The sequence below is a fragment of the Excalfactoria chinensis genome, chromosome 7 (assembly GCF_039878825.1).
Source record: "Excalfactoria chinensis isolate bCotChi1 chromosome 7, bCotChi1.hap2, whole genome shotgun sequence".
NCBI lineage: Eukaryota > Metazoa > Chordata > Aves > Galliformes > Phasianidae > Excalfactoria > Excalfactoria chinensis.
The window spans coordinates 30,344,203-30,356,811 of NC_092831.1; the positions used below are offsets into that span (position 1 = coordinate 30,344,203).

The following is a 12,609-nucleotide window of genomic DNA, read 5'->3' on the forward strand; positions in this document are numbered from 1 at the left end:
AGTGAACGTAACCACCAGCACAGAAAATAATTGAGTGAGAATTCCTGTTAAGTTTCTTCATTAGAAGAAGAGAAATCAGAGGGACTAAGTTTTGTTTTCAGGCTCTGATCTGTCATGAATGGAGAAATGGAATGGCAGACTCCTCCAGGGAGATGGGCATGAAGAAGGTAGAGGAGATGCTGCAGCGAGGAGGCCACAGCCAACATGCATTAAGAGTTTGTTCAGTCTGCAGTGGGGTAGGAAAGCTGAGAACATAAACACACCCCTTCACTCGGCTCCTCCTTGTCCTGCAGTGCCTGCTGTTGAGTGACTGCTTAAGGGCAGAGAACCACATCTTGGACAAGTACTTTTATTTAAAAAATGCTGGAAGTAAAAGGCAGTGGATGGAGTATGGTGCACCATGAATACAAAATAACACTTCTGTATTAACGTGGTGAAACAGGAGGTAAACGTAACTCACCCCTCGTTAAGGGCAGAAGCCTTCTGTCATAGTTAAGGCAGTGGATTAACATCAAGTCTGTGTTCCCAGATTTTCCAGTTGAGCTCTGGTTAACACTTGCTGGTAGTTCCTGTTTGTCTGTGTAACCTCTGTGCATCAGAGCACCGTTGTGCAAGTCAACTCACTGCTGGCCAAGGGCAGACGGACGGCAGTTCATTTTGGAAGGCTTTGTTTGTGAAACGCTTCTCATGTTGGAACAGACTCAGGAGGCTTTTTCAGGTCACTATCAGCTACACGCTAAAGGAGTCCTATTTCAGGTATGTTGCTGCATTTCTGCTTTGGATGAGCTTAGTGGTTTCCTGCTCCACTTTGGATAGCGTTTACCCAAGTGTTGGATTCTGTAACTACAAGAAAGCATTTGTTTCCTCCCCACCACAGCTGGTGTGTTGTCCTTTCACAGCTCAGCAAAAAGTGTCTGGAAAATGTCTCTGCCTGTTTTGAGCTTTTCTGTTTAGTTATCATGTAAGCAAAAGGTTATTTTAATGTAGTTTGTGACTACTGTATAACAAGTAGGCATGTACTTAAAAGAACCTTATTTCTGCCACAACAGGGGAAGGAGGTCCAGAGAAGGTAAGGGTTTAAGCTAGGGTGAATCTGATTCTTCTGCTTGGCCTCAAAATCACATGGATGGAAGACCTGGCTGGTTAAAAACAGACCAAGTTATTTCTTACAGGAAATAACTCCTTCTTAGAGGCAGTGCCCACCTGGGCAATCCTGCCTTCTGAGTGTGGGTGCCAGTCTAACCGGATCTGGTAGTAGCAACTTCTCCTACAGAGGTTTTTAATGCTTGTGGCCCATCTGAACACAGTTTTCTTGTTCTGCATTGCTTTTTTTTTTGTTGTTTTTTTAATTATAGTGACTTTTAAGCTAAAGTAGTTTGAAGCACCTGCTTGGCAGGGTTTCTCTCCCTTAAACGTGCTACAGAACATGCATATATATACTTATATGCCACAAAAAGGTGTTAGGAGTCTCTTAACCATACAGTGGAATGCTTCTTTCTACAATGAAGCAATCTTGAAGTAACTTAAACAAGGAAGGACCATCTAAATGGTGCTTTCAGGCAGTCTGGGTCATGTTTTATGCAGACAAGCTCTTGAATTGCAGTACTATTAGAGAGGCAGCACATTTTCTCCCTTGACTAGAGATGGACTATAGGGAACTGCACCACTGTGGTCCTGCTGCATCACTGGGCACACTAAGAGAACAGCCCTTCAACAGCTGATACGTTCTGCAGGTGATGTGAGAATTGATGGCCTTGTGCTCTCTGCAGTCTGGAGACAGGAAAGGAAAACAGACAGATGAGGACAGAGGGATGGTCTGAAGAACTGAGGAGCATGACCTCTGCAGGTGGATGGACTGGGGGGACTACCTGCAATTGTCAAAGATGGAGAAGGAAAGGCCTGTGGAAGAGGAAGAAGAGTGTGTGAAGAAACAAAGGCGTGTAAAAAAACGAGGTACAGCATAAGCACAGTGCAGAGTGCAGGAATAGAACAATTAAAAGCAGACGGGTGAAAAACAAGGCAGGAGTTTGAAGGGTAAGAGGAGTTGAGAACAAAAAGGGGGGGAGGCAGAGTGAAGCTAGCAGACAGCAATCTGAGCCAGAAGTGCCAACAAATGTCACTCAGCTATGTTAAATCTGTAGATCTCTATCACTGAAAAGTCAGCTGAGCAGTAAAGTGATTTATCAGCAAACTAAGAACATGATAAAATTTACTAATATTTAGGGTACTTCGTGAAAGTAGAGCACTAATAATGGCTTCCTCTCCCTCCAGTGCTCAGCACAGTGGACTTGACAATGAGCAAGGCCAAGATGCTCTGTTCAGAGGTAGTATCCTTGGCAAACGAAGGCCCTGTGGTGGGACAGGCTGCTGTCAGTACCTGCTCTGGAAATAAGCAACGCATCCCAGCTGAAGTACTGATAGCGTGAGATCCTGTTTGCTTGAGCAGTCCCCGTGGTTTCTTTCTGTTGCTCTAATTGTGCAATATCAGTGATGCAGGAAACTGAAAAATGCTCCTTTGTCTCCAAGCATCCACGAGAAATCCCCAGAAAAGAGTTCTTGGTCTGCAGCCTTCCTCTGTGGGATGAATGTCTTTTTTTTCCCTCTCTTTCCTTTTTTTTAGGGTAGTTTCCAAAGCTCAGAGCAGCTCAGTAGCATATGGAAATGAAATGTGTTCATGTGTTTCATCTTCATTCTCATCATCGTCTTCGTGGCTGTAGCTGGTCATCTCATCTCGCTCAGACTCTGTCCTTGTCTCAAAGAGCTGCTCTTCCAGGAAGGAGCTCCCTATGCCGTATTCCTCATCGTGTGCCTTTGTTTCTGCGGGTGAGACGTGGGGAGATCCCAGAACAAAACCTGCAAACCTGACAGAGTTTGTAAGGGAGAAAGGATCAGTTAGGAAATGAAAAAAAATACTGCAAGTGTGGGGGGAAGCAGCCAATTAAGCAGGGCTGGTGTGAGGATGTACCTAGAGACAGGGCAGGTCAACCTCAAAGGTGTAGCAGGAGCTACAGTGCCATGTAAAACAGAGTAAATAGTGGCAAAGGGTGGTGACACCCCTGAAGATTTGTTCTCCTTCTGTCTTCAGTCCTTCCTACACAAATAACTCTTGCTCTTTTGGAGGCCACCTGCACAGTGGCTAAGCAAGATCTGACTTCATTTTTTCTTTAGTGCTCATTATGGGGTAATCCAGAGTAAGCATCTGTATCACCAGATATCTGCTTTTGGTGAACTGAGCTGCAGACTGGGAGTACTGCAGCTGCTCCAGGTCTTCAAATGGGAGGTTCAGCTGAACAAAGCACCAACTTATCCCTTCCTACATTTCAGTTCACCACAAATCTTACTTTCAGTGGACAGCTCTGCTGGAGATACGGAATGGAGCTGGAGGTTTCTGGCAAGCTCATGGGAACAGATGGCAGTTCTGACACCTGGGTAAGTGTCGACAGCATCAGAGAAATGTAAGAAGAAGGAACTGCAGCTACATTCTGCAGTGCTGGTAAACTGATCAATAATTTACATTTTAGACTCGAACATTTCTGCAAGCTGAATGGTGTCACCTCGCTCTTCTTGGAAGCGCTGTAAGTCTATATGGGGAACAGGGTTGGGCTGGATCTGTTTCATAGGTTTGCCTTGTGCTGAACCGTCTTCCATAGGAAGTTTAAAGGAATACTCAATGTAAAGTCAGACTTGTGCTGGTTCTTGTCATTTTGTATTTTTATAGGGAACAACTTAGAAGGATATTAACTAAGTAATGGCTATAAAGAGTGTATCTAAGTTGCTTGCTCTGTGTGGTTTTCTGTTCAACAGTACTGCTGTGAATACGCACTTGTAATATCCTTTAATCATGCTACAGAAGGCGAGTATCTTAGTAAACATCAGTTTAAGAGCTCAATCTGGGGTAGCTCTTCTACCTGTCATCCTGTCTGGGTGCAGACCCTGGTGTTTTGCAGTCTTAGATACTGGTGGATGCTTCAAGTAATAGGTTTGCTTGGCTGTGCAGACTTGCAGTCAAAGAGCTTAACGCAGCAAACATCTGAGCACGTATCTTCTGGGTCTATCCCTATGTCTTACTGCATGCAAGATAGGCACTTTTCCAGGTGAGTTTCTGAAGTAATGTGTGAGTCTGTTGTCTAACCAAGTGTTTCCCCTCTTGGAAAAGCTACATTTTCTTACCTATGTGGGGACTGGAGTTTGGACACTGCCAACCATGATGAGAAGTCAGGGTTCTTGCAGAACAAGCGCAGCTCCTCCAGAGCTCTGACAGTTTCAGTTTCACCTTGTTCTCGATATTCTTCTTCTGTAAGGCATCTAACCGCTAACTTTTTTGATTGAAAGCGATTCTTCATTGTTCTAAAATGAAATGAAATAGCACTTAGCATTGCTGAAGTCTTCTGGTACGTAATTACAGCCCATCCCTTCTCTCTACTGTCTGCTGAGAATGTGCTTGAATCATGTTTGTCCTATGAAGAAAAACTACATTACATGCTTGTGTCAGCGTTTTAGGACAAGAAGTTTTGTGTTTGCAAGGCTGCTTACTCTAGGTCTCATCCAGCATTCCCCAGAATGAGGCTTCCTTATTGTTTAAGCATGGACTATAAGCTCAGAAGAGATGTCTACTTGCTCAGCCTTTTTTAGGTGCAGCATGCAAAGTGAGTCTCTGCTGAAACACGGGCTGAATCAAAACCCAGTATGCGTATTTAAATTCAAAGATAAGCAATGCTCTGTTCTGAGTTGTTCATGTTGTTTGCTAGATATCTTAAATCTTGCTTCTTATTCCAAAACTGAGTAGTCTGAGGCCAAAATGTTTACAATCTGATGGGTTTTTTTAGCTGCTGCGTAGCAATGTATAATATAATTAGATATCAATTAGAAAGCGTGCCATGTTCTGTTCCCTTCTGTCGACTGCTTTCCATTTAAATGTTGTCATGAGTTAAGATAAGCAAGGGCTGGATGCCCATAAAACCTTCAGCTCTGTATATAATACCTGCTCCAACCAGCAACACTTAGCTTTCCCCATCATTTCCCTGCAAAGTAAGACTGAACTGCAGCCCTTGGACAGGTCAAATGCCAAAGGTCTTGCTGGCTTAGTGGGATTAGTGCTAATCTTAATAATTAAAGCAAGATTCTTAACAATTGTGATCTATTTGCTGCTCTGAGCTGCGTATCAGGCATCACGGCCTCAATGCTTGGTGCTACCATTCAGTGTTTCAAGAGGGGAAAAAAAAAGCCTTCTCATTCCCCTTAGGAAGATTTGTAGTGCCATAGTTCAGTATTTTTTGGCTCTACGGAAGCAACAGTTCATTGAAAATGAGAAGTTCCACCTGGAGAACAATCCGCAGTGTTTAGTGGGAAAACAGGTTTGTTGTGACTTCTGTGAACTGCTAGTCAAATCTTAGTGGTTGCAGAGCAAGTGAAACCTGCTTACATCAGGTAAGTGTTGATAGTGTGCTGCTGCTGAAAGGCTGCTTCTCAGCTGCTGGCTGAATCAGCCCTTGATAAATGAAAAATGATAGCTAACATAAGATACTTCAACCCAGGCCATGCTGCGACATCTGGAAAGCGCAGAGGAGCAGAGCGGTATGTTCTTCAAACACTAAGCGCGGTGTGAGACTAACAGGTAAGCGGCTTCTCTTTCCTTTAGTTAACTTGGTTTTAACCTTGGCCTGTTCATGGCTTATAGGGGTTCAGCAGAAGTCTAAAGCTGCAGAACAGTCTGCACTAAAGAGTCTGTCATCACAGGAGGGAACAAGCAGCTGTAAATTGTGAGGACTTGTGAGAATCTTCATGTGAGTGTTACATCTGTGATAAAACATGCTTTAAATTCAAGGATGAGCAAACATGTTGTTCCCATATTGCTAAGAGAAGTACTTAGCAAACTAAGATCTACGCCGCGAAAGCAGTTCCAACTTCAAATGCCACAATATAAACGGAGCACTGGGAATACAGGGGGGAATGTCTCCACAGTGATAACTGCGTGTTTCCAGGTACTAAAGAAAGACACACTTATCTGCGATGGTATCTTCGGAGAACTAAAATCAATGGGAACCACTGTTTTGGTGGAAACGGGTTTTTAGGCTCTGAATTGTACGCTAATATTGAAAGCCACCAAACTGAGGAAGGACTGTCCATTTTTAACAGGCACCTTCCGTCCTGTAAGATTCAGTTCAAATTCCCTGCAGGTTTTTTCCCCACCGTGTGAACCCACAGTGTGGTATTGCTGCAGCCTGATCAATCAACCCCACAGAAATGTTTTGGTTGCCATATGCTGCAGCCTGGAAGGTGCCACATTTGTACTTAAGAGCGCAGCCATATTTCTGCATTCCCCACAGAGCAAAATTCATATTTGTAACTGCCAAGTAGAAAGGAATTCTATGTCTTTCTTGGGGATTTAGACTTATTTCACTATAGCTTTACTTTTGGGTAAAAATAGAAATGTACCAATGATGAAAGTGTAAGGTTTTTTTCATTGTTAGCACAGTAATGTTTCCTAGCATTAAAGGGACACGGGACATTCATTAATACATACACACCTGCCTATGTGCCAGGCAGCACCGAGGGGATAACCCAGGCCTTTGGAGCAGAGCATGACTGCTATTATTGCATATGCAACTTGAGGTATGGTGACACCAAAGTAAATGAAAACAAAGGCCGTTAATTGCAGCGTCCACGTGAACAAGGTTATACTCAGTTCACTGGTAAGCGGTCCGTGCTGATAGCAAGTGGCAAAGCTGATAGTTCCAACGGCCACAAAATACCCTGTGGAAACAGGAAACGGTGTCATGGAGAGACAGATGGAAACTACCCTTCTGAACTTGACTAGGTGGTTGAGTAAGCTCGCAACTGCTGCATAGCATGGCGTGCTGGTTTTGTGCTTGTAGTTACCTGCATTATGGTGTATGAGCTGTGCCTTCTAAAGGCTCACGAGGTGATCTATGTGCAGCCATTAGATAATGCTGGAAGAGTTGCACGTGAGCTCTCTCCCATGCAAGAAAGGTGAGGCAGGTGCCAGAGCAATACATTTGCCAACCGGTTGGCAGTTTGTGCATCCAGTTCCCAGATTCAGCAAAATAAAAGTCATCACAGCTGCCCTTTTGCTGTCACAGGGAGAGTACATTATGGCAAATCAATGAAACATTAATGCAAAGCCTGCGGTTTCAGCTGCTCCTGGCCCACTTGATCAAACTCCTTATTTAATGATATAATGTGAGCGAATACTTACTGAGTGAATTAGAAAGTTATGGAATGTGAGAGCATCTCTGGCTCAGGAGAACAAAAGTAACCCACCAATGAGTTGCCTAACTTATTTTTAATCTTATTGGGCAGGTGTTCTTTCAACTACTAAATTATCCAGTAGTGCACTGCAGATTGCAGTTTAATATTCTTACCCAACACGTAGAGTCTTTGTTCAGACCACAACCACTGCATGTTCTCTTTGAAGCAGTAGATAAGATAAAGAGAGGACATCCAGCAGCCACTCAGTAGTATCCAGAAGGTACTGCGCTGCAAATTGATAAAAGAAATACAGAAGAAAAAGCCAGAAGTCTCAGTCAGACTCAGCACCGTTGTGTGCAGAGGAATCCACAGGTAAGAACAAATGTGGTTCTGGCAGACCTGCAGGCTTCTGCTCTGAGTCAGACTTGAACTACACAGTGCTCTGCTGCAAGCACACAGCGTTAAGTCTGAGCGGAGCAGCTGCACCCCTTGTCTTTGCCTGCTGTGACCCAGTGTCACAACCTAAGCTTCCTGAAGTGTATTTTCAATACTGTAACAATGCATGGAGATAAAGACCTGGTGAAGGAAAATTTCACATCTGCCTTGCAATTAATTCCCTGCTGAATGGAAGCAAATCTGTCCCAGCTGCCACTAAAATTACACTGCGATTTAGACTGATTCATACACTCAAAACTAAGCTTAGCTCTATGCAATAAACTCACATCAACACTCTCCTGTTAAACTCGGCAGCAAGCTAATTAGAACTTGATTCTGACCCGATTATATTTACTTGGCTCCCACACCCATTTCAGTGGAGTTCCCCAGACAGAGCAAGGTCGGAATCTGGCCTTGGACTCCTCACTTCCTCTTATTATAATGATAAAAATTATTACTATTTTGTTTTACAAATGTAGATTTACCCTTGGAATAAATCTTTTAAGTGCCAGCAGGACAAAAACTAGCAGAGCAAGAATGCCCAGTATTATTCCAGACAGGTAAAAGAAGTTGGTGCTCCTGGAAGAAAACAAGAGAGAACATTATAAGAAGTATTTTCTAAGTAGTGAGTGGTTAATAATGCCAACATTAGTAAAGACAGCAGTGATCTTCAGTAACAACATGACTGTGAGTGAGTTATACAGATAACAGGCCTGGTTTAGATTTTAAATTCATGGTAAAAAATATATAAGAATACAGAAAAAATCCAAATTACTACTATGAGATCACTGAAACTGTTACCAGACTGAGGTGGGGGATCTAATCTAGGTGTCCTTGTTCATTGCAGGGGAGTCGCACCAGGTGGCCTTTAAGGGTCCCTTCCAGTTCTGAGGATGCTATGATAGACTTTTGTCACATCGTTTTCTTATGTACACTCTGGTTCTGTCTGTTTCAGTACTGCAAGAATGGGCTCATAGATTTCAAAGGGCAAATTTTTCTAAGTTTACGTGCTGATAAAATTCTGACTTAAAAAAAATGATTTGGTTCAGTCTGGAAACTATTGGTGCTCTGCTGGTTTTGAAGGTGTCTCCTGCCAATTCATTTGTGATTCATTTTGCTTTGAAGTTATGGTTCAGGTGTTTTGCTATGCCAGTAAGTATTCTCCCTTACGGGCTATGCAAGGGTGCATCCAAAGCACGGTGAGGAAAGGCTGGCACGAAGGTGGAGGCAGATGACCTCACCCCAAGCGTTCTGCCTGCAGGGAGGCATCCCTTCTAAGACACGCAGCATCCCTTAGCGCTCAGCTCACCTCAGCAGCATACACAAGGGAGAGAGGCTTTTCCCCAGAGCACGCTCTTGCTCACTGATGACAGGCTTGGTATCACCCAGTGCAGGATGCCACGATACAAAGAACCCTAATGCAGTCCCACGGCAAAAGCTTCCACATACATCAGTCTGTCCCCACACAATGGTATAAATACATGTAACATATATTCATCTATTTAATATATATTTAAATAGACATTCATTTCCTTATTTCACTTTCCCAGAGAATCGTGCCTTCAGCTCAGAGAACAGACCAAAGCTGCACAGACTCTGGGAAAGAACATGAAAAGGCAGCAGCCAGTACTCACCTGCTCAGGCTGTTTGCAAAATGGAACAGAAAAATTCCAGCTACAAAGAAAAACAAGAGCTTTCCATCTAGCACTAAAAAGGGGAAAAAGAAAACAAACAGAAAGGGGCTTTAGACTAACTGGTTCTGAAACGCTGGTTATATTCAATATCAGCAGACAAGTCTCAGGCCTCTTACAGAAGAGATGGTACGGGCAGTAATGCTGGCAATACCCATCTATCTGCAATGCGAACAGGAAGCTGTTTTACTTACTTTCTCGTGTTACGCTCACAGCGTACAGTTCTTCCTTGAAGGGCTGTATTCTGAAGCAGAAGTCCTCTCCATATTGCTTTATCTTTAAGAAGGTTTCTGTAGATGTCTCCCGACGCCAGAATATCTGAATGGCGCAGGCAGCAAACTCAAACACGGTTTCTGAATTCCTACAGTTGTTTTTTTCCGGAGTGGGCACAAAGCTGAATGCTTTTGTGCTGTTAATTCTCACCTAAATCAAACAACAGGGCAGTTAGTAATATTTTTTAGCTGTGTAATATTGGTTATTAGTAGTATGCAAATATTGTTTAGGCCTTACAGTGTGATTCAGAGAAGTCCATGTCAGCATAGTTCTATCTGAGGCCCTGAGCCCATCCGGCTTTGGGGGTTTGGTTCCACCATCACACTTGCCCATGCACGTGGTTCTAACAAACCCCCAGCATCTGACACACCCGTGGTTTATTTTGTGGATGTTGCTCTATTTCACATTCCCCCATTTAACCTTACAACCTGTACTTGCTTCTCTTGTAGGTAACAATGCAATGTTTGTATTAGGGACAGAAAGGTGAAGAACAGGCCGAGATGTGTTCCACCTCCAAGCCTGCGAGCCAGCATCTCTAGCTAAACTGCTTCCTTCCTTTGTCCATTGACAGCTCCGCAGGAAAAGCAGAACCAGAGTAACAATCTAACACACCTTTTGTTCTTATACTGTGGATGTTCGTACCCTTCTTTGTTCCCCTCTGGAGCTGTAAGCAGTTAAGCTTACTTTCCTTGTAGATAATAATGCAGTTTTAGGGACAGAAGAGGGATGCTACAGAACGTGCTTCACAGCACTGTATTTTATATCCTCAAGCGTCTCTGAGTTGTATAAAGGCATTTGGAAGTGCAACAATACTTGCTGAGGTTAACAGCGGTCCATCGGTATGAAAGATGTGCACCAAAATAAGCAAGTTAATGCGTGTTTGGCATCCTCCTGTGACACCATAAGCCTGGCTGACATCCTCCTAATGAGGGAACAGCAAACCTCAGTGTGTCTGGAGTGAAGGAACACAGAGCTGTGCTTTTACGGCGCTCTTTCTGATACACCACCATTGAAACTACTGAGTGCACTCCGAGTTGCTGCTTTGATCTTGTCAACTGGGCATATACGCAGGTGGGCAGAGGCCAAGGGCTGCGGATGGCACACGTGGATGATCCCCTCCAGGAGCTCTTACCTGAACAGTTGACCAAATGTACTGTAAGTGCATGACCCTGTTTTGCACGTAACAAAAGCAGTCTTCATGTACTTTCTGGATGGTGTTCCCTTCTTCCAGAAGGTTACAGCTTCCCCCTGGTGAAGGAAAATTCACTTGAAACGTGTATAAAATAGAAATATGCGACGTTCTTTTTTCCTTCCTTTTGATAAATCACAAGCAATTTGCAGATAATAGAACATAAAGCCTAGGCTGCAGGGTAGCATGTTCAGCATGATTGAGACAAGAATTCAAATGACATGTCTAATCAAGTAATTGAGGCTCTAACTAAGCTGCAACACCTCGGGGGGGGGATAAAGAAATTCATGCATGGTGAGGTTTTTTACCAATGCAATCAGTGAAAGCTTGGCATCTCTACCCGTGTTTTCATGGCACAAGAACGGGCCCCTGGGCCAAGTTCCCTGCTGATGTATGTGGGTGTAGCCCTGCTGTCATTGATGCTTTCCCAGTGCTGAGTTGAATTGCGGCAGAAGCAGCAGGTAAACAGGCTCACGTACGGTGGTCATCCAGCACGTGGCACTGTGCTGACCGCAGGCAGAGTACTTGTCCCCCCCCCCAACACGGTTCTCATGGTAAAGCTTAATTTCTACCTGCAGCTTCCTTCTCCTGATGTGGTCCAGCCACATGTCAGTATGGCAAGTGTGCTGACAGCTCACAGCGGTCTGCAGCCAGGGACAGTGCGGCTCTCCTCAAACCTAGGCGACCCCTTTGGTGCGCCTTTGGGAGGAAGGCTCCTGACCCGTGCCGAGGCTGCGCCGTACCGCGAAGCCCGTCGGGGAGGGGTGGGCGGAGACAAGCCGCTCCGGGCGCCGTCTCCCAGAGGCGGCCCCGGCCGCAACCCCCCGGCCCCGCCCGACCTCCCCCCGCCCCGCGGCCCCTCCGGCAGCGAGGGAAGGCCCGTACCTGCGGCCGGCACCGCCCCGGCCAGCGCCTGCAGTAGCAGCCCCAACGCCAGCCCCGGCCGGGCACAGGGCGGCCGCCGCGGGCCCATGCGGTGACTCCGGCTCCGCCTCTAACGGCCCGGCGTGAGGGCGGGTCGGGCCCGGCAGGGGCGGCCCCGAGGGCTGGAGGGTGGGCAGGCCGCAGGGCCGGCTGGGTCCTGAAAGGGGCCTCGTGTTGTGCTGGGTTGGCCCGACTGTTCTGTGCTGGGTGAGGCGGGGGTCGGCTGCGGGGCTCCCGAGGAGCGGCACCTCGCTGCGGGCATTCCTTAGTAAAGGGCTTTTTTACTCTTCTGTGATGAACTGCGTTTCATCACGCTGCGTTTCGCTTGCTTCCCAGCTGGGACACGCGGGTTAGGCCCCTGCCAGGCGGTGCTGCTCTCATAGAGCTCCTATGAGAGCTCTATGAGAGCTCCGGGTGCAGCGCCGGGCCCTTTCTATGCCTGCAGATCCTCAGCTCCCAGCAGTGCCACCGCCGTCTCCGCGTGTGCTCCTGATGACTCAGGACGCTTCATTTTTGTCTGTTTTTCTTCCTCCTGACGTCAGCAGAAGGTAGCTCTGTTAGCAGCAATGTGAGGCTGCAGGGTGTGGGGAGCCGTCCCTCAGTGCTGCCTTGTGGGCGCTGCGTTGTGTCACTCATAGGAGGTGAGCGACAAAGGAAGCGGGGCCGAGTGCCGGAGCGATCCAGGTGCCGAATAGTTGGTTTCCTGGAAGAGAAGGGGGGAAATAGTCAGAATAACGCAGTGCTCTGTGTGGTGAAGCGCTTTGCTTGTGCCTTCCTGCGGCTGAACAAGCGCCGTGTTCCCTCTGCAATAGTCCCACACGCTTCGGCGGGTTCTGTTGAATGTTTATCCCGGCAACGCAAATGATTCCTGTTCCATAAGTACCCTGA

General features: G+C 45.9%; 1 protein-coding gene across 2 annotated transcripts; it reads right to left on the reverse strand.

Annotated features, from left to right (window-relative positions):
* Positions 1-39: 39 nt before the first annotated feature.
* On the reverse strand, positions 40-11,784 carry NEMP2 (nuclear envelope integral membrane protein 2). 2 transcript variants are annotated; one of them, XM_072341981.1, is made up of 9 exons: positions 11,683-11,784; positions 10,741-10,856; positions 9,530-9,758; positions 9,279-9,351; positions 8,130-8,223; positions 7,383-7,497; positions 6,528-6,753; positions 4,171-4,347; positions 40-2,861 (listed from the first exon to the last, which is right to left on the reverse strand). In XM_072341981.1, the coding sequence occupies exons 1-9, from the start codon at positions 11,768-11,770 to the stop codon at positions 2,636-2,638; spliced, it is 1,344 nt and encodes a 447-aa protein (XP_072198082.1). In that variant the 5' UTR covers positions 11,771-11,784; the 3' UTR covers positions 40-2,635. The 2 variants fall into 2 exon arrangements, with proteins under 2 accessions (XP_072198082.1, XP_072198083.1); XM_072341982.1 differs by lacking the exon at positions 11,683-11,784 and adding an exon at positions 11,370-11,490.
* Between the last annotated feature and the right edge of the window lie 825 nt (positions 11,785-12,609).

Coding starts and splice junctions, on each gene's coding strand:
- NEMP2 (XM_072341981.1), bottom strand. CDS start 11,770: ATGGGCCCGCGGCGGCCGCCCTGTGCCCGGCCGGGGCTGGCGTTGGGG. Junction 10,857..11,682: donor CGGGGCGGTGCCGGCCGCAG/GTACGGGCCTTC, acceptor TTCCTTCACCAG/GGGGAAGCTGTAACCTTCTG. Junction 4,348..6,527: donor GCTGCCTGGCACATAGGCAG/GTGTGTATGTAT, acceptor ATTTCATTTTAG/AACAATGAAGAATCGCTTTC.